Source organism: Crinia signifera, chromosome 4 (genome assembly GCF_055691185.1).
Source record: "Crinia signifera chromosome 4, ASM5569118v1, whole genome shotgun sequence".
Taxonomy (NCBI): Eukaryota; Metazoa; Chordata; class Amphibia; order Anura; family Myobatrachidae; genus Crinia; species Crinia signifera.
This window is the reverse complement of record NC_139220.1, coordinates 302770147-302793031: the sequence shown is the minus strand read 5'-3', so window position 1 is coordinate 302793031 and position 22885 is coordinate 302770147. Positions and strand designations below refer to the sequence as shown.

Sequence of the window (22885 nt, the reverse complement as noted above, 5' to 3'; positions counted from 1 at the left end):
TTCCGTTCATTAAAGATCTAAGGACCAAATTTCGGAGCTGGTCCAGACTCCCGATCACACAAATCGGTCGGGTTAATCTGATCAAGATGGCAGTACTTCCTAAGTTTCTGTATATTGTCCAAAATTCTCCAGTTTTTATCAAAGATGATTACTTTAGGAAGATAAATAGCCTTGTCTCTTCATTTATATGGTGCGATAAGCGGCCAAGAATAAGGCTGGACACCATATGCAGGGACAGAGAAAAGGGAGGTCTGGCTCTTCCAGATTTCAAAGTGTACTATATGGCTGCCCAAATGGTCCATATCTGTGCATGGGTCAGGCCAGGCGAGGCTACAGGCGAACTGCAGGAACTAATGGAGGGTGTGGATCCAGATGTCACTCCCCTTCAGAGAATGTTTGTGCAAGGGCTCCGTCAGGACCTCCCACCAATTATCAGTCAAGCTGTTAAGGTTTGGAGGTGGACTAGCAAGCTGACAAAATTTGACAGTCTGGACCCAGACACTCCTATTTTTTCCCTCAGCACAATGAAGGAAATTAAGGAACAACAGTGAGGAAAGTTGTGGAACTCTTTTGGAATTAGCTCTATAGGCCAATGGTATCAAAATGGGGCATTCAAATCCTTTTCCCAGCTACAGGTTGAGTTTAATCTACCGAAGGAAGTGTTCTTTAGATATCTACAGGTAAGAAGCGCTATGGCCCAATACTGTAAGGGTGAGCAGTGGACAATGGAGAAAGCCCCTTGCAAGAAATTCATTAAAAAACTAGGGAGGGGCAAACGGCTGTCTAAAATATATCACTTCCTACATTCCTATGTACAAACTGAGGAGTTGGGAGCTCTACGGGTAAAGTGGGGGGAAGATATTCCTCAGCTAGATGAGAGTAGGTGGAGGGTGGCAATGGCGGGTCCTAAATCCGCGACCAACTCTATGCGAATACAGCAGGTACAATTTAACATCCTGCATCGGACATATATAACGCCAGTAAGGATGAAAAAATATGCGGGTCCAGAGTCCCATAGATGCCCAAAGTGCGGAGAAGGAGAGGCCACATTTGAACATTTATTGTGGAGTTGTAGGAACGTAAGCAGGTTCTGGGATGGGATAATTAAAACTCTTGCACAAATCGGCATCCCTAGGGGATCCTTGAATAAACTCAATCTGGTCTTGGGGATATGGGAGGAGGAGGGAAATACCCGAGAGACGCAGCAGTTGGCAAGGAATCTAACCGCCCTTGCAAAAGTAATAATAGCCCGTCAGTGGTTGTCCCCTAAAGGCCCATCATTAGTGGAATGGATTCAATTGGCAAACTCCACCAGTGAACATGAGAAATTTGTATATGCATCCCGGGGATCGACTCAGAAATATCACAGGATATAGGGTCACTGGAATAGATCAGTGAATTATAAAGTGGGTAATAGTATTAGATTAAATAATTAGCACAATGTAGGTAGAAATATCTATAATTAGTGATATACACTTTTAAGGTTTGAGACATGTATGTATCGGGGGTGTGATGAAAACTCGAAAGTAGACACTTTCTGGCACATTCTGGCACATAAAGTGATATAGATATAGAAGTGGATTTAGAACAAGGGATGTTGTAGATCTTATATTTGAGTCCCTTTTTTTCTTTTTTTGGTTATTTCTTTGGTCTGTTTATATACTGTATGTGGTGTTTTTTTTCGTTTTTTCTTATATTTATTGTAGAAGTGTTTTTAGACACAGTTATTAAACATGATTGAACTTAAGGATAACCCAAACACAACTAAGTAGTTAATGGCACGTATTCAACGAGTAGTTAAGATATATATTTGACAATATGTTTTTTTTATTTTACTATATTTGGTTGATAGAGTCCAGAGGTCCCCTACACAAAGGGTGGGGATGGTGGAGTAGTCCAAGGGGAAATAAAAGGAATGGAAAGGAAATGAAAGGGACGAGGCAAAAGGGCAGGCGGGCTTGAATGGATAAGCAAGGGTAGAAGGGAAGAAGGCTTGGGCCAAATTGCGGTTATAAGACTATGCAGTGGGTTTGAAAGGATGGAGGCGTTTTCTTTCTTTTTTTTTTTTTCTATAAGTAAGTCAGTGGGAGTAAGGTATACAGAGCTGTGATTGTGTTAGTCCAGGGGGAGTATGTCTATGTGTAGTGTTGTTATTGTTGTAGTCTTGTCATCGATATATATGAAATGTACTGTTCTTCTTGATATTTGTCTACAGATCTTTGTATATGCGATAATGTCTATTGTTTTTTTTATGGATTTAATTGTGATATGAAATTTGATAACTAAATAAAGACTCAATTAAAAAAAAAAAGAGAAAAAAGGAAAACAATACATATAATCCTTTGAGGAAAACACAAAAATTCCTCTTTTGTTGCTTTATATCTCTTTGGAAAGGCTGGTTGTACAGTTTACAGCCAAAAAAGGTGCAGATTTTCTACAATCAATATTGTTTTATACATGCATCAACATTAGTAGTTATCTGCTATGATCACGGTCTTTCAAGTGTGAAATTCTAACTCCTGTGTAGAATATAACAAGCACACAGAGTTATTTAGCTGAAATGCTGCTGAGTTTGAAACTGTATCAACTCTTTGCCTTGTATTTATACACACATTGTATCACAATAAGAATCTTTAGAAATAGAAAGCAGTGAATGGCATTCTTTTTCCAGCAATTGTTACAGTTACTTTCTAAATCTCTAAGAGACTGTTTCTTCTAATTTACAGTAAGAGGTACACAATGCAAACAATCATTAATACCAGTAGTAGTGGCTATCTGCTTTAGTCAGCTTTTTCAGGTGCAAGAAATGTCTTTTACCTTCATTGGTGCCAACGTATCGTACCATGTGTATATAATTCATTCTATTGCACAGTCCATACACGAATGTCTTATTGCCAAGTTTTTACATAATAAGCCCCTTAGCAGAAAATCAAAACAGCTTGTGATTTCTTAAGCGCTGGGTAATAAATTGCACTTATTTACTATACATTTGTGTAGCCTCCCGCAAAAGCCAACATTGTCCATTTATGGTTATGCGGCTGACGGGGGTACACTGGCAATAGCAGGGTATGGTGTTTGCCTGTATGGAGTACCAGGTAGCGGCAATTGCCGCTTCTTACTTGTGTACCGCTTCAAGCGGGGTGCTGTGCAGCCGGAGAAAGAGGGGTGGGTGCAGCTGCGGGCATCTGTTGAAGTCGGATTCTCACTCAATGTGTGATAGCCGATACAGGAAGTGACGCGCGTTTCGCTCGGGGAGAGCTTGGTCACACTCGGTTCTGTGTGAAGCTCCTTCGATCTGTCTGACTTTTAATTGTTCATGATGATTGGATAATTGTCAATTTGTCATCCAATCTTGTCCGCTCTTGTTGCCATACTATGCTCTACATTGATTGTCACTGTGTGAGTTTTTGGGTATAAAGGAAATGAGTTATCCCATATTGTATTAGGTGCTGAAATGGCAGTGTTTATATTAATTTTGCTGCCATTGATTGTTTTGGTTAAATAGATTTCACATATCTATATGGTGGAATTTTACTGATTATGGAGAATATTCTTCTTTAGCGATAGATTTGTCCTTTTTATTACATTGGGATATTTGTTTATTGCTGGTTAGAGGTATCTATTAAATTGTGATTATATATATATTTTTATTTATTTATTATTATTAAAAAAAATAAAATAATTTCTTTAAATTTTATATTATTGTTATTAATTTTCACATCTTTATGTGGTGGAGTTTTAATTGTTATGGAGAATATTCCTTCCTTTGTGATAAATTGGTCCCTTTAATAGATTAGGATATCTATTGATAGCTGGTTAGAGGTATCTGTATCGGTTTGTAATTAAATATATATTGGTTTGTAATTAAATATTTTATATTTTTAAATATTTCATATTTTTTATATGGTGGCATTTTTATATGCCATTGTGAATTTTTGTTTGTGGAAAAGTCCGAATGAATTTGATAAGCACCAAATACTGTAACTATTGATTTAAAAAAAAAAGGATGTTTAAAAAATGAAAATATATTGTAACCAACTGAGGATCGAACTACTGATACTGACATAGTGAAGCTGTGCCTCTACCCGCTAGGCCACTGTTACCTGTGATTATCTTCGCTACCTTGGTGTGTGATATACAGCAACGTCCAATACAAGACATACCCCATAAAGTACAGTACATACTGTATGACATGCTCCGTATGATACTGTAGGTCCTCAAATAATGTTTGAAGTAGTCATCCAGCAATAGCAAAGGTTAGCATGGCTTCTGCACCAATTACATAAATTACCGTACGTAACTGCGGCTGCGAATAAAATAAAAGAACTCTGTCCGTAAAGTAAGGACAAAATCCGTAGTGTAAAGTATGATACTGTAGGTCCTCAAATAATGTTTTAAGTAGTCATCCAGCAATAGCAAAGGTTAGCATGGCTTCTGTACCAATTACATACATGACCATACGTCACTGCGGCTGCGAATAAAATACAAAAACTCTGGCTGTAAAGTAAGGACAAAATCCGTAGTGTAAAGTCTTAACGTGGAGCATTAGTCACCCAGTGGTTAAACTATGTATTACATGGCGTGGTACATAACGCAGGACATAAAGCAATCTGCAACTCGCGAGTCAGAGCCCTCAAAAGCGTGTTGTAAACCACGATGTACTCGGCCAAATGTAGTAGGATGAGAGATTTAGAAAGTGAGAGATATGGTAAGAAATCAATAGTTTTTTTTAAAGTGGCAATCATTTACACTGCAAAATCAAACTGCTTTAAAATAACTGGAGTTTTCTTACCAAATCTCTCACTTTCTGAATCTCTCATCCTACTAAATGTCCCACCATAGTATCAGTATAATTCATTAGATTGTACTAAACAACAGTATGCTTTACATCACCTCACTGGGATATACAAACTTGTTACTATCCCTCTGAATGTGATTATTTGACCATTGATGTTTTGTTTCTCTCTGTGACAGTTATATATGTGTGTATATGTGCAATATTTTAATATATGATTTTTAAAAGCTTAGTTTTAGTATAACCTTCAATAGGTGGGAATAACTCCCCTTCCTGTCCATTTCTGGTTACAAACTCTAGAACTTGCCTAGCTTTATCACATGTCCTAATGTGGATAGCCAATCTAAAATACTATTTTCAATTAATATCTTCTATTTTGTGAATAGAGGAGATAAATTTAAAAGAGTGCCCCAACAAAAAGAGAGTGATTTTCCTTCTATTTATTATATGTAGAACAAGTCTTTCTGCTGAAACTATGGCCAGACAATAGGTGACTCCTAAACAAAAGGTCCCTTTGGTGACATAACAGGACGCCAGAGGCTGCTGTGATCTAATTACTATACAAGGTGTTACCCTGCCAGGGTGTAATTAGCATTTATCATTGTAGTAAGTCACTTAAGGAATATTTATACCTCATTTAAAAGACAAGGACTAGGCAGGAGGACCTGCTTAGGTGAATGACTGTATACTAATGTTATGGGCCCCTAATTTACATGTCACCATGAGCATCCTGGGAACTACTGGGGAGAGATGGGGAGGAGTGACTATAAATAGGCTGTATCAGGCCACTGGGAGCTGATGGAGGAGCTTCTGGGTCAGTTACTGGTTGGAGAGCTGGGAGGACGGAGGAGTGAGAGAGAGACAAAGGAAGGATCCCCAGAGTAAGGTATCTATATTATACATAAGATTATGCTGATAATTACACAATCAATTTTACTATTCTTTTGTGAATATTGTCTTGTTATTAGTGATAACATTTTATTTGACCAATATATAATTAGTTAATATTACTATATAATAGAATAATACAGTGTTATCCTACTTGTGACAGTGTAGTATTCGTAAATCAATATACAAATTCATGAAAGTTCACATTATATGTATAAAAAAGAGACTTTATCATTTTTCATCAAAATTGTATGTGTCAGTAATGTAGGGGCAGGAATCATTTAGATGTCACATAATTATACTGTATAATATCATATGTGATACAATATATATAATCAGTAATATGTACATTATATATCTCTATGTGTTCTTTATCAGTTCTATGATATCATGTATAAGTACCATATGGACTATCTCTATATTTTCTCTATCATACTGTGGGATCATTTTGACATAATAAAAGGCTAATGCTGCTCCTCACCTTTATGGGGGAATTGGAGTGTTGTTCATGCTGGCAGTCACTAGATGGAGCCCAATGGAGCTTCACGTTTTGCCCTGTTCGGGAGCTGACATTGTGGTTATTTTAGCTAGTTACTTGTGTGTGTGTGTGTGTGTGTATATATATATATATATATATATATATAAATATATATATATCAATATTTTTTTTTTTTCGAAAAGAATAGACAAGAGCACTCCATAGTGCAATAAATCAAAGTATTTATTTCTTAAAAATGGACTTTCTCCATACAGATAGATAAAATTACGTACCACACTGGGCGGTCTTAGCCACCGCAGGAATAACAGCATAAAAATCAGTCGGAGCGGTTACACTCTCACGTTTAAGGAAGTCCAGCTCCCAGACACGTCAGAAGGAAAGGTGGACAGACTGCAACGCCAGGCCACGCCCCAACGCGTTTCGTCAGAGGGCTGGCCTGGCGTTGGTCAGTAGCTTCTCTTATAGCCCGCATGCAGCTGAACTCAATCACATACTCAATCACATATGGTTATTGCACTTAAACCTTGACAAAGGGGTGAATGATACCCCGAAACGTTGGTTTGCTTTAATACACGCTGTTGAAAACCCTTGGAGTGCCGCTGTCTGTTCCTTCCTACGAGACTACCTGTTTGTTCCAGAAGGCACCCAGGTACTGAATCCCAGCTGAGTGAGTGCCAGGCCGTCTACCTCTCTCTCTCTCTCTCTCTCTCTCTCTCTCAATATATATATATATACAATTGGGGGTTTGGACTCTGTATTGCGCTAGATACTAATGCAGCACCTCCAAAATTCCTCCTGTTAGTGAGGAATAGCAAGAAATACAAAGAAAAGGGGTGATTGGAGTGCGCAACCTATTGTCTCTATGGTCACATATATATATATAACATGTACCACCCAGTTCATCCAATCAGTACTCAGAAGTCCTTTCTGAAGGTGATTTCTGTATGTCCAATATTGAATTTGTTCGCAGTAATCATGCAATTTTCATTTTTGAAAAAATCTTTTTATTTCAAAAAGCAACCCGACGCGTTTCGTCTTTACGACTTCATCAGGGGTACAACTGGGAATGGTACAGAAAGAAAGAGGGGTACTTTTAAGTACATAAAATATAAGTTTTTGTTAAAATTTAACAAATAAAATAATTATTATATTACATACCCGATGTATAATCATATGAATGATAATCCATACAGTAAGTATTGCAGATTAACGTGGATTTTAATATATCTGGAATGGTTAAAAGATATACGTATAATTAAAATAAGTTACTAAAAAAAGTTTACTGAAAAAAGGGGGGGGGGGGAGAGAGCTAGCTAGAAAAAAGGGTTTCCTTTACTTACCAATATGGTATTGTGGGTATAGCCAACCTTTTACAAAAAGTTGGGTATTCAAAGTTGGTGGGTGATTAATCGGTCACCAGTTTGGATCTGTTTTAGATCAGTTGGATATTCAAAATTTGGAGGGTGATTAATCGGTCACCAGTTTGGATCTGTTTTAGGATAATGATTACTATTAGCAATTTATTTGTACTTTATATAAAAAAATTAAAAAATATTTTAAGAAGGTTCCCCTTATTTACATCAAATAGAGAGAGGCTCTATATAATTAATTACATTTAAAAAATGAATGAGGTTTCTTTTCACTCACCAATATAGTATTGTGGGTATAGCCAACCTTTTACAGATAGTTGGGTATTCGATAATTGGTGGGTGATCGATCGGTCACCGGCTTGGATCTGTTTTAGGATAATGATTACCATAAGTAATCAATCTATACATTATAATAAAATATTTAGGAAAATTTTCCCTCATTTGCATAATATAGTTAGTGGTTATATGTAGTGGAAAAAATTCAATTAGATTATGTTTATCAGACTAAATCTGCCCCAGAATGCACTGGATCAGCACAATATAATATATTCTTTACAGACTCTGAATAAAGTTGATCAGCTCTAATACATATATAGAGTATTTCAATGTATCCATAAATGTTGCAAATTTTACCATCTGTGTGGCATTGTCTAATCTCAGTATAATTTACAAGAAAACTCCAAATATAAAGTGAAGATTCCAGTATGGATACAAAGTGCAACAATACATAAATGGCTGGGCTGAATTAATGATAATTGACACATATGTGAAGCTTGAATACACAGTGTAACGATACATGAGTAGCTAAGTTGGACAAATAATACCTGACACATATACAAGGTATCAATTCTTTGTTAAGTACAAAGTATAACAGTATGCACTTGTTGGCTTACCAGGGACTCTTCCAAATGAATGCCTCCTCCTCGCTCACTCTGGTGTATAATGAAGGGCATGCTGGCTGTGTATTTATAGCAATACAGACTCTGATTACTTCCTATTAGTGTGAAACTAATTAAGTGCTTTTCCTCAAAGATAATGGGTGTAAATGCATTGACTGATGGATAAAATGATTATCTAACATTTACAACTCACTGGCTTATAATACTCCTGAAAAAACCGTCTCATACACTAAGTTCTTATTATTTGTTTATATATGGAACGCACGCCGGAGGTGTGTGCGTTCCATTTGCCAAATATGGTAGTTCCGCTTTTTGGTTTAAGTATATGTGGAGCGCACGTCACCGTAACACGTGCGCTCCATCTATATCTTTCCACGTAACTTCTTAATGTGTGGCGCACGTTCTCAGCGTGTGCGCTCTGTCTGTAACCTTCTCCGTGATAACTTCTGTAGGAGACGCACCGTTTGAACGTGTGTGCTCCAAAATTCTTACATATGCGTTCCATAGTCCCGTGCAACCAGGAAGTCTATGGAGCGCTTATACCAATATGACACATATCCTTTCAGTGTCATTCTGAAACCTATTAGGGTCATTATTAGAATATCTGCGCTCCAATAACTGAATGTATAAAAATAAATGTGTTCCTATACGCATAGTTAATGGTGTTTTATATAATGTTACTAAAAAAAAAAAATTTTTGGAGTGATCGTGTACTAAATTAAGAGGTGCTTACTAAACGCATATGTAAGAATTTTGGAGCGCACACGTTCAAACGGTGCGTCTCCTACAGAAGTTATCACGGGGAAGGTTACAGACAGAGCGCACACGCTGAGAACGTGCGCCACACATTAAGAAGTTACGTGGAAAGATATAGATGGAGCGCCCGCGTTACGGTGACGTGCGCTCCACATATACTTAAACCAAAAAGCGGAACTACCATATTTGGCAAATGGAACGCACACACCTCCGGCGTGCGTTCCATATATAAACAAATAATAAGAACTTAGTGTATGAGACGGTTTTTTCAGGAGTATTATAAGCCAGTGAGTTGTAAATGTTAGATAATCATTTTATCCATCAGTCAATGCATTTACACCCATTATCTTTGAGGAAAAGCACTTAATTAGTTTCACACTAATAGGAAGTAATCAGAGTCTGTATTGCTATAAATACACAGCCAGCATGCCCTTCATTATACACCAGAGTGAGCGAGGAGGAGGCATTCATTTGGAAGAGTCCCTGGTAAGCCAACAAGTGCATACTGTTATACTTTGTACTTAACAAAGAATTGATACCTTGTATATGTGTCAGGTATTATTTGTCCAACTTAGCTACTATGTATCGTTACACTGTGTATTCAAGCTTCACATATGTGTCAATTATCATTAATTCAGCCCAGCCATTTATGTATTGTTGCACTTTGTATCCATACTGGAATCTTCACTTTATATTTGGAGTTTTCTTGTAAATTATACTGAGATTAGAGAATGCCACACAGATGGTAAAATTTGCAACATTTATGGATACATTGAAATACTCTATATATGTATTAGAGCTGATCAACTTTATTCAGAGTCTGTAAAGAATATATTATATTGTGCTGATCCAGTGCATTCTGGGGCAGATTTAGTCTGATAAACATAATCTAATTGAATTTTTTCCACTACATATAACCACTAGCTATATTATGCAAATGAGGGAAAATTTTCCTAAATATTTTATTATAATGTATAGATTGATTACTAATGGTAATCATTATCCTAAAACAGATCCAAGCCGGTGACCGATCGATCACCCACCAATTATCGAATACCCAACTATCTGTAAAAGGTTGGCTATACCCACAATACTATATTGGTGAGTGAAAAGAAACCTCATTCATTTTTTAAATGTAATTAATTATATAGAGCCTCTCTCTATTTGATGTAAATAAGGGGAACCTTCTTAATATATTTTTCAATTATTTTATATAAAGTACAAATAAATTGCTAATGGTAATCATTATCCTAAAACAGATCCAAACTGGTGACCGATTAATCACCCTCCAAATTTTGAATATCCAACTGATCTAAAACAGATCCAAACTGGTGACCGATTAATCACCCACCAACTTTGAATACCCAACTTTTTGTAAAAGGTTGGCTATACCCACAATACCATATTGGTAAGTGAAAGAAACCCTTTTTTCTAGCTAGCTCTCTCCCCCCCCCTTTTTTCAGTAAACTTTTTTTAGTAACTTATTTTAATTATACGTATATCTTTTAACCATTCCAGATATATTAAAATCCACGTTAATCTGCAATACTTACTGTATGGATTATCATTCATATGATTATACATCGGGTATGTAATATAATAATTATTTTATTTGTTAAATTTTAACAAAAACTTTTTTATGTACTTAAAAGTACCCCTCTTTCTTTCTGTACCATTCCCAGTTGTACCCCTGATGAAGTCGTAAAGACGAAACGCGTCGGGTTGCTTTTTGAAATAAAAAGATTTTTTTCAAAAATGAAAATTGCATGATTACTGTGAACAAATTCAATATTGGACATACAGAAATCACCTTCAGAAAGGACTTCTGAGTACTGATTGGATGAACTGGGTGGTACATGTTATATATATATATGTGACCATAGAGACAATAGGTTGCGCACTCCAATCACCCCTTTTCTTATATATATATATATATATATATATATATATATATATATATATATATATATATTACGACCATAATAGTGCTATATAGCGCACAGTAATTATAATTGTCTTTCCTATCTCAAAACATCACACAATAGTTTCTTAACATAGGATTTTCTTTTAGATAGTGATGTACAAAATCCTGACGCGTTTTGTCTCACTACGAGACTTCATCAGGGGTGCTTTAAAAATATCATTATTGATCTGTATAGGGGTTTCTCCTTATTTCAACAATGGATAATTGTCAGTATTGGAATTATTGTTAGTGGCTCAGGAATGAATGAGCTCTCCACTGGGTGTGCTCTAACTTTACTATGAGGTCTGTTTACTGATCCATTTTCACTCTTCTTTAAGAAAAGACTGAAGAATATCAATTAATTGTTTGATTTCTGGCATAAATATGGAATTAGTATGGCCAGTATGTCTCCACTTATATATATATGTTCAAGATCGCGACCTCAATTAAGTATTTTTCAAAATTTTTCTCCAATGGATAGATCATTTTATGGTCCTTAGAGATTAAATTCAATTTTTCAAAGGAACAAATAAAAGATTCCTGGTATCACCAGCAGTAGTGTTCTCCTCTGTTTCTTTCACATTGGATACAGAGGAGAACACTACTGCTGGTGATACCAGGAATCTTTATTTGTTCCTTTGAAAAATTGAATCTGAGAGTATTTTCCAAAAGCTGGGACTCTCCCCCTTCGAAAGACACTAGTAGCTTGTCTCTACTGTTCCCAGAATCAGAGATATCAGTCTTCCAGCAGCTGGTTACTGCTCTAGCTCCACACGCCTGGTATGTAGTTTTATATCCTCGTTGACAGATTGCTCTGCCTCCTGAATTCTGATCCCCTATTCCCGAGAACCATTTGGTAGATGGGATTCTATAGTTTTTAATTCCATTAAAATCTAAGAAATCTATTTCCAGGAACTGGAGATATCTGCAGTCAAGCAAGCTGTCCTCCCACCAGAAAATTATGAATAATAAGCCCACTCAACTATACACCCCTCCTCTACATATTAAACATCCTCTACCACTCTAGAAGTTATGTATCAGGGCCCCTTCATTCAGCCCAATGCTCCCTTCTCCCACCCCATCTCCCACAATCTGTGCAGTAAAGGGATAATTAGTGGTAATTACTGATCCAGGCCCTACATGCTGAGCGGTTGATATAATACCCCCTACCACCCACGGGACATCAAAGCTTCCCCCACCCCTACCACTGGAGGATTGGTAGGGGCCCAAATACATCGCCATGGCCAGGGGCCTACACTGCTGTTGAGACCCCTGTATGTATATATATATATATATATATATATATATGTATGAATATGTATGTATGTATGTGTGTGTGTATATATACATATATATATATATATATATATATATATATATATAAAAAATTATTTTTATTATTATTACTATTATTTACATACATTTGGTCTATCTATTATACTTTAACTGACCCGCCATATACTGGGTCACCTAATTGTCCATCTCCGTGATTTGCTCCGCCCCTCTGGAAACCTCCTTCTGAAAATCCTGCATTTGCCCCTGCTTCTATCACCCAGACATTCACTCAGTTTATTTTTCACCACAAACTGACACAGGAACAAGAGGTAATGTTAGCACAGAAACAATATACAGGTAGTGGCCCAAATAGCCAGTCCTTGTAGAATATATAGTTCCTCCATTGCTTCTATATTTGCCCATTACTATGTCAATTTTGGCTTTTGATTAGGAATTTCTCATTAGATCACATAGTCATTTATATTCCATTCCCAGCTGATGGCCAATCATTAGGATCAGGGCTGCCATCAGAATATGTGGGACCCCGGACTGACATAATAGACAGGGCCCCTCCCCTTTCTCAGACAGTCAGCGGCACTGGCCACACTACTCAATCTATACATTGCTGCATGGGAAATGGGAACTTTGTTTATGACAAATTGCACTTTATAGACTATAATCCTGGGCCCAATATCTGTCTGGGATTGGATAGAAACTTCTCTGAATGAAGAACACTTAGCACCCGGTGTATTTGATATGTAGGAAGGTTATGTTTCCACTCTACCAAGGGAATTCCAGTGTAGAATAGCAGATACTCTAAAATATTCCACGTGGTATAAACAACAGAGAGTCTTGGGAAATATTCCCTACAACATATGACAGGGGGTAATTTTACGTGACGTTAAGGGGAAGGGGGAGAGGGAGACGGGCCAGTGCACAGGTAAGTGTGGTAGTTTTGATATGACAAATTAATGATAACAGTCCACAGTAGAATTATAATTATGAGAACAGGCGGTTCCCTAAAGAGTCACAGATGTGGAGGTGCACCCTAGAGAGTAAATACAATTGGAAAGAAAAAGAAGGAACGACTCTCTTTGGTGTTGGGGCACTCTTAGTATAATGATTACGTCAAGTAATCTATAAATTTAAAATATATAGGGTAGTCAAATAAGAAAATGTAGGTGGGATTTGGGCTGCTAGCTCAAAAATATGGAGTACAGTGAAAGAATGCTAGTTGAACAGAGTAGTGGAGAAGGAATGTTCTCCTTCCAAATGAATTATTAGGCGTTTAAAAATTAGCTTTTATTAGATATATAGTAAAAAAATATCTAGACAGACATTCGTCAAAAAGAAGCCGCGCTCAAAGGGACTCCCCGGGCACCCCCCTGCCTCATACACAGCAGCCTGCACTTTTTGACGAATGTCTGTCTAGATATTTTTTTACTATATATCTAATAAAAGCTAATTTTTAAACGCCTAATAATTCATTTGGAAGGAGAACATTCCTTCTCCACTACTCTGTTCAACTAGCATTCTTTCACTGTACTCCATATTTTTGAGCTAGCAGCCCAAATCCCACCTACATTTTCTTATTTGACTACCCTATATATTTTAAATTTATAGATTACTTGACGTAATCATTATACTAAGAGTGCCCCAACACCAAAGAGAGTCGTTCCTTCTTTTTCTTTCCAGGGGGTAATTTTAGCCTTCTCATGTGCGGCTCCTCTCACCCCCTGCACCTTTCTTATCTTCTCATGCATTGGCTTATGATATATTCATTGACAGCAATACTGCTATTATCTCTACAAAGGTTTCTTGGAAGAGTTTTCATGTATCAATTCCTCATTTATGATAAACTGCACCATATTTATTTGGTATATTAATGGAATGACATTACTGACTATTATATTGTGCTATTTCTTGCCCACTGTATTTGCTATGATATACCATTTGGATGTTTGCCTATTGCCATGGATATATATCAGGATCACATGCATTAAATAATCTATTATTACATGTCGTGCTTTATGCAATACAATTATATTTGAAATTCAGTTTTTTTTGTTTTTTTTGTGTTACAGGTATAATACAGAAATTCTGCTAAGAACATTACAAGACATCATTGTTAAAAGGACATTATTCTCTGATCAAGCCAACTATAGATAGTGTTCTTCTATACAGCTCTGGAGGATTCACTAAAGACATTCTCATTTTCTGCATGGGAGAAACCTTCCACAGCTAATTTGTATCTTATCTAATACAGGATGAGTCTGACAGGAGAGAAACCACATCTGTGCTCTGAGTGTGACAAACGCTTTACATATAAATCACAGCTTCTCACACATCAGAGGAGTCACACAGGAGAGAGACCATATCTGTGCTCTGAGTGTGACAAATGCTTTACACGTAAATCACAGCTTCTCACACATCACAGAAGTCACACAGGAGAGAGACCACATCTGTGCTCTGAGTGTGACAAATGCTTTACACGTAAATCAAATCTTCTCATCCATCAGAGGAGGCACAAAGGAGAGAGACCATATCTGTGCTCTGAGTGTGACAAATGCTTTACATGTAAAACATCTCTTCTCACACATCAGAGGAGTCACACAGGAGAGAGACCACATCTGTGCTCTGAGTGTGACAAATGCTTTACATATAAATCACAGCTTCTCATACATCAAAAGAGTCACACAGGAGAGAGACCACATCTGTGCTCTGAGTGTGACAAATGCTTTACACGTAAATCACATCTTCTCATCCATCAGAGGAGTCACACAGGAGAGAGACCATATCTGTGCTCTGAGTGTGACAAATGCTTTACACGTAAATCACAGCTTCTCATCCATCAGAGGAGTCACACAGGAGAGAGACCATATCTGTGCTCTGAGTGTGACAAACGCTTTACATGTAAATCACATCTTCTCATCCATCAGAGGAGTCACACAGGAGAGAGACCACATATCTGCTCTGAGTGTAACAAAGGCTTTACATGTAAATCATCTCTTCTTAGCCATCAGAGGAGTCACACAGAAGAGAGAACACATCTGTGCTCTGAGTGTGACAAATGCTTTACACGTAAATCACATCTTCTCAGACATCAGAGGATTCACACAGGAGAGAGACCACATATGTGCTCTGAGTGTGACAAATGCTTTACATGTAAATCAGAGCTTCTCATCCATCAGAGGAGTCACACAGGAGAGAGACCACATCTGTGCTCTGAGTGTGACAAAAGCTTTACATATAAATCAGATCTTCTCATCCATCAGAGGAGTCACACAGGAGAGAGACCACATCTGTGCTCTGAGTGTGACAAATGCTTTATACGTAAATCACATCTTCGCAGACATCAGAGGATTCACACAGGAGAGAAACCATATAAATGCTCCGAATGTAGCAAATGTTTTTCCCAGAAATCACATCTTTCTGAACATCAGAGGAGTCACACAGGAGAGAAGCCATTTCAATGCATTGAATGCAGAAAGTGTTTTACAGACAAGAGAAATCTTCTTCTTCATCAGAGGATTCACACTGGATAAAAACACATTAATGTTCTAAACGTAACAAGTGTTTCACTAAGAAACAAGGGACCTTATTCATGTCTGTTCGTTCGGACCCCTTCGTTCACAAGGGGTCCAATGTTGGGCTATTGTCACAGCATAAGATGAAATTTTACAGCAGATCCGGGCGGCTCTGATGTTATGTGTCTGTACATGTGCATTGTCATCTGTAGGGGACTGTTCAATGGGTGCACACACACAACCTTGAGGGCAGGGGGGGCAGGTGGCGGTGGACCGGACCATTTGCATATGGGAACACCCAGCACTTAATGGGTGATCCCTAAATAACACTGGGCATTATCATGCTAATGGGCCGATGATGCGGGTACAGGGGCGGGCAGATGACATCACCGGTTGTCAGCTGCCCGCCCACTTCCTTCTGAATTCTCACACATATCTAAGGTTGCTCTAAGCAGATGTGCGTGTGCCTTCCACATCATTCGAAGGTTGCTGACCATCGAATGATATGGGTGTTCCCCTGCATCCTGCGAATGGAAGTCTATGAAACATCCATTCACAGCCTGTGTGTAGGAACACCTACTGTAAGTTGGGGTGAGCAGCCCGGCATTCTCATGTGGAGTCTGGTGGAAGCAACTAAAATAAACCACAAAAACTTGTTATACATCCAATGAGTCACACAGGGGATCAGCCATATACATGCTCTGAGTGCAGCAAGTGTTTTACTGAAGAGATCAACCTTATTACTCACATACATAGTCACTCTGAGGGTCTGAATGTTGCATGCGAATCAATAGTAAGTTGTATCACCACATTATGTGTTTCAGGAAGGTAACTTTAATGTTACAGTATGAATATGGCAATACGTTGATATAAATCCATCTTGCTAAAGACAGGAGAGCTGTGACCAGTAAGCTGGGGGCTGCTTTTCCCTTGGGATAATCTCTCTGTTAGGAAATAGAGCTGCAGTATAACAGACAATGACGATGTGGCTGCCATTACTGTGCCCTGTAATATACAGCTGTTCTGCTCACACTGGTGCTGGGGCTAGTACAGGAAAGAGCTGTATATCCATTACAGAGTCCCAGCAGCTCCTCCCAGTCCCTATTATACCTCCTTATTCTGTCCCTCATACATTCCTATTGCTGTCTTACCTCCCTCTGATTCATATACTATGTATTATATTGTATAATGGTGCAACTAAGACATCAGTCCCCTGTATCCCGTAGTAATCAATGATTATACAGCTGTTTGCTTGCTGGCACTAGGTGATTAAAGCTGATATCTGGTTGCTGTGGGTAACAGCACATATTTTGTTTTTACACCATGTTATGAATAAAATCCTATTGATAACACATTGTTTACCATGTTTATGATCAAGAACTTAATTAAAATGACTTAGTGACTATAATCAAACAATATCAGTAACTACTATTTATGTTACTGACAGTTATCCCCATAATACTTGTTGTTGAATAAATACTGATCCTTATAAATGATATGATTCTGTTTTTGGCTGCTGATCTAATATATTTTATAAGTATTAAATCCTTTTGTACATTGTTCTACATATTAGACGATGGGACCAGGGGAGATACAGATGGTGCCACCATCATCTAGCCTGCCTATGGCATTTGTCCCGCCATAAGTAGCACAGCATGGTATATGGCCTATGGCATTATATACCAGCAAGACCAGTCCCATATAAAACAGGAGATTCTTGGCTTTCAGGGCTCCAATGAGTATAATCATCAGACATCTCACCATCACCTGACTACTTATAGGTAGAGCTTAGGGCTTCTATGAGATTATCCAACACTGATCCTGTATTGTCCTATATTACACTTCCCCACAGATTTTTTTTTAAAAATATTATAATTGGAATCAGCGCTACTGCTGTCACTGATAGTACATGGACGCTCCTGTTCCATAGTCTGATCCATGGCCGACAACAGGAGGAAAGATATACATGATATTACAACATGTGATCACCCAGTGATACAGACAATAGAGGGGCTGCTACCCTGTAATTCAGACACTGATAGATTGCCTGTAAATCATATATAAATAGTTTTTATTAAAACAAGTATTAAAACAACAGATGGGATAAAATGACACACAGGTTCCTGCACACAGATGTATATTAGGAAATGTCTCTGCTTGTCCATGTGATTCTCACCAGGCCGATTTTATGGGACAACCGATGGTGTCTGACTCCTAGAAGCACAGTCCAAGCATATGTTGTTACAGTATCTAACCACGTGGGGATAAGTTTAGTGATGTTTGTGATGTAAATGATGGTCGATCCTATAATTATATACAGGTTGAGTATCCCGTATCCAAAATGCTCGGGACCAGGAGAATTTTGGATAACGGATTATTCCGTATTTCGGAATATTTTAATATTTCAATGATGTATTTTGAAGTATCTTGCATGTATGCTGTATAAACACATAATATACACACAAATATATTTTATTACCACATAAAATACACACAAATATATTTTAATTGTTCAAAAAACAAGGTTTCAAAACGTGAAACAAAATGTGTGTACTATCTCAGCACTGAATTTGAATGCCAAGCAATCATTGTCTTGCACATATATAGTGGCAGTTACATATCATGTCCCCAGTGATGCTGTTACAAATGTCCCCAGTGAGTTTTTAGCAAAAAAAAATTTTTTTTTCACTTTCTGGAATGTCCGTATTTCGGAATAATTCGGATAACGGATATTCGGATACGGGATACTCGACCTGTATAATGATAACAGTCCCAATGCCAATATCGGAGTCCCAATAGAAACTGCATCCATACTGGTCCTGGTCTGGTCCAAGCAGAGATGGATGACCTTAATTTGGGAAAACAAGTGTGTACTAGGAGTTGGTTATATAGTAAATCAGAGATTTGGGGCCAGAAGGAAGTGTTCTGGGTGATAGATGCTGATCATTTGTCTATTAGGTAAAGGGTTAGATAAGGTCCTTATGTCTTTTACATTGCACAAGTTGTGTTTTAAATTTATTGTTGAATAGTGGAAGAGAGACCATAAGGAGATACATTGGAAGATCAAAACCTTGTTCTACCTCTCATGCCATATACAGGATATATAGATAACTCTATCCCACTTTGAGCATCAAATAGTCACAATAAAAAAAAAAAAAAAAATAGATAAAAATGGATTATAAACTTACTAAGGTTAAGAATTGGGGAAGATAATCGACATCAGATAACATATATGTAATCAGTCCATTAAACAGAGGATAGATAGTATTACCAACATTAGAAGCACTCTTAAATTATGACTCTGAAATTAAAATTAATTACATGACACACTATATTCATCACAAGTGTCTCCATACAGACACAAGACACAATATTAAAGCTAGTTCTGGTCACAAAAAGATGCAAAAAAACATACACAAGATAATTTTTTTTAGATATCACAAACTGCAAAAAATCTGTTTTATAAACAGTCAAATATATTTTCTTACAGCAGACTACAGTCACCTTTTTTAATTTAAAAGGCTAAAAAATGTAATAGAAATAATTGTGCCAAATCAATCAAACAGACCAACACTATTGAGAAACCATTAAGAATATTTAAAGTTTCATCTAAATAACTCTCTAGATATCAATTAACTTTATTTTATGTGATTGTTATATAGATTTCAACAACAATATTTAATATTTGAACCATACAAAAGCATTGTCTAAAATAATAATACAATTTTATATCACAGAGAGCAATAATGTTTATAATAATAAATATGAATTGCCATCTTATAACCACCCTATAAATCCCTAGAAATGGGATCATTGGGTAGACAGTAAATTGGTCGACAAGCATTATGTCAACATGCATTAAGGTCGACATGCAGGAATGTCACCATGACTGAAGGTTGACATTGATTAGATCGACAGGGTCATTAGGTCGGCACAAGCATTAGGTCGACATGCAGAAGGTCTCCGGTCGAAAGGTCGACATGTTTTTTTTTAAATTGTCCCGAATTTCGACACAGTCGACATGGACACTGAAACATAGAACCACGCCCCCATTCTCCCACCACACCCTAGTGCAGGGCTGGGCAACAACAGCCCTCCAGATGTTGATGAACTACACATCCCAGCATGCCTTGCATCAGTTTCAGCATGGCCACATAGCAAAACTAATGCAAAGCATCCTGGGATGTGTAGTTCATTAACATCTGAAGGGCCGGTGTTGCCCAGCCCTGCCCTAGTGGATGGTAGGGCATGAAATACCACCTGTCGGCACAAGTCAACTCAAAAACCAGAGTCAAACCCCATGTCAACGTTTTGACTGTTGACCTTCCCATATCGACCTAATGTTTGTGTTGACCTAATGACGCTGTCGACCTAACCCACGTCGACCTTCCATCATACCTTCCTGCAATTCAGAATAATCATTTATTTTAACAAAATAAATTCTTGCAATTCATAGCACAAAATTTGGAAAAATAATTGTACTGGAATATGCATTTATAATTCTGCATTTTATTGGGCTCCAGCATTGCATCTTATAAATGCTAACGCAGACACCGAGGAAGCCCCCTGTGCGATACAATCATCTGGCGCATTAACCACCATGCACGGCGGATGTCACAGCAGCTACAGATGGAGCCAGGCTTGTCTTTGCAGCCTGGCTCCATCTGTAACTCAGGCAGACTCCGACACGGGTTATCAGCCAGATCAAAAAGGTACCTCTCTGTCTCCCCATATCTCCTTTCTACAGGCATTATGCTTTAGCACGTGCATACAGATATTGATACATACATCTCACCTTATTTCACCTTAACAGCCCCACCACTGACTAAAACCAGCAAAAAAAAACCATTTTAAATAACATTGTATGGCTTTCTATGGGGGAAACGGGTTGAATCTGAAGGTAAAAAAATGAAACTGCAATGAAAATTGAAACTGCAATATACCTTTACAACATGCAATATGAAAGGGGTTTAACCGGCTTTTGACAAGTTTTAAGACATGTTTACAAAAACGGGTTGAAAGCAGGTTTTTGCAATGTGAAACCAGCTTTCAACTCGTTTTTGTAAATGTTTTTTTTTTAAATGGGTCAAAAGCCAGTTAAACCCCTTTTATATTGCATGTTGTAAAGGTATATTGCAGTTTTAATACGATTTTTGTACCTTCAGATACAACGTGGAGGATCCTGCTTTTAACACGTTTCAAAATACCGGTATTTTGTAACCGGTAAATTGATTGTGGAGCTTTCATATTGCAGCTGGTACCGTTTTAAAGCAGTTAGAAATCGGCAATATGCCGTGTTAAAACTGCAATGTGAAAGGGGCTTTATTGTGTGATCTTTTATCAAGTCATGTGACTACTCTCGGGCTGAAGGCAACATTCAAACATGAAATAAGACTATTACTATTGCTGAAGTGTTCTTAGCATTGTCTTTTGCCACCCGCCCACATGTGATGTATTATAAACACACTGTTTATACCTAATTAGATTATCACTGTTAACATCTATGTGTTTCACTTTTGTACACAGGGCCGTTTCTAGAGGCGGACAAGCCGTGCAGCAGCCCGGGGCGCCGCACGGCTTGTCCGCCTCTGAAACAGCCAGGGCGCCCGGCAGTCTAACCCCCCCGCCCGCAGCCGCAGCCGCTGCCGCTGTCTCCCCGGCCGCCCGACTCCACGCTGGAGAGGGGAGGGGAACGCATCGTGCGTTTCTCCGTCCCCTCGCCCACGTCACTGGGCTGCCGCTGTCAGCCAATAGGAGCTCGGGCGCGGGATAGGAGAGAAGCACGATGCGCTCCCCTCCCCTCTCCAAGTAAGTTTGTTACTGGGGGCATATGTTTGTGACACTGGGGGGCATATATCTGTGGCACTGGGGGGCATATATCTGTGGCACTGGGGGCATATATCTGTGGCACTGGGGGCATATATCTGTGGCACTGGGGGCATATGTTTGTGACACTGGGGGGCATATATCTGTGGCACTGGGGGGCATATATCTGTGGCACTGGGGGCATATATCTGTGGCACTGGGGGCATATATCTGTGGCACTGGGGGGCATATATCTGTGGCACTGTGGGGCATATGTGTGGCACTGTGGGGCATATGTGTGGCACTGTGGGGCATATGTGTGGCACTGTGGGGCATAATTGTGGCACTGTGGGGGCATATATTTGTGGCACTGGGGGCATATGTGTGGCACTGTGGGGGCATATATTTGTGGGACTGTGGGGGCATATATTTGTGTCACTGTGGGGGCATATATTTGTGTCACTGTGGGGGCATATGTGTGGCACTGTGGGGGCATATATGTGGCACTGTGGGGTATATATTTGTGGCGCTGTGGGGGCATATCTGGCACTGTGGGGGCATATTAGTAAACAGCATCGGTTGTGCGGCAGCGGCACATGGGGCATAATGTGTAATGGGCATTACGATGTGGGGAGTATTGTGTAATTGCCATCACAGTGTGTGGTCTAATGGGCATCTTGGTGTGCGGTGTAATGTGTAATTGTCATCACGGTGTGCGGCGTAATATGTAATCGTCATCACAGTGTACGGCGTAATGTGTAATTGGCATCACAGATAAATAGTGTATAATGATTTAAGTAGCCTGTCATTGTGAGGCGTACTAGGTCATTGTGTGGCCTTCAGCCAGCCAACTTAAGTGCGGGAGGACAATAACAATTCCTGCAGCAACCAATGTCTGGTCTTGCAGGTTGCAAAAGTGTGATATAAGGTAATTGTTTTCCTGCTAGACCACGCCTTACATTAAGCCACACCCCTTTTAATATCAAGCCACACCCCCTATTTCGGCGCGCGCCTTCGGCGCGCGAAATTACTATAATACCATGCTATGTATTGGGGGGGGGGGGCGCATTTTTATTTCTTCGCCCTGGGAGCTAAATTGTCTAGAAAC

The 22885-nt window shown here is 38.6% G+C and overlaps 1 protein-coding gene and 1 pseudogene across 1 annotated transcript in view; both read left to right on the top strand.

The window, feature by feature from the left end:
- Window positions 1-15990, top strand: part of LOC146073255 (uncharacterized) — a 53732-nt pseudogene extending 37742 nt beyond the window's left edge.
- Window positions 15991-17634: 1644 nt separating this feature from the next.
- LOC146073254 (uncharacterized) overlaps window positions 17635-22885 on the top strand; it is a 28209-nt gene continuing 22958 nt past the window's right edge. Inside the window, exon 1 of the mRNA XM_083180444.1 lies at window positions 17635-17753. Within this exon, the coding sequence (XP_083036570.1) occupies window positions 17635-17753 (119 nt within the window). The remainder of the gene's footprint in view (window positions 17754-22885) is intronic.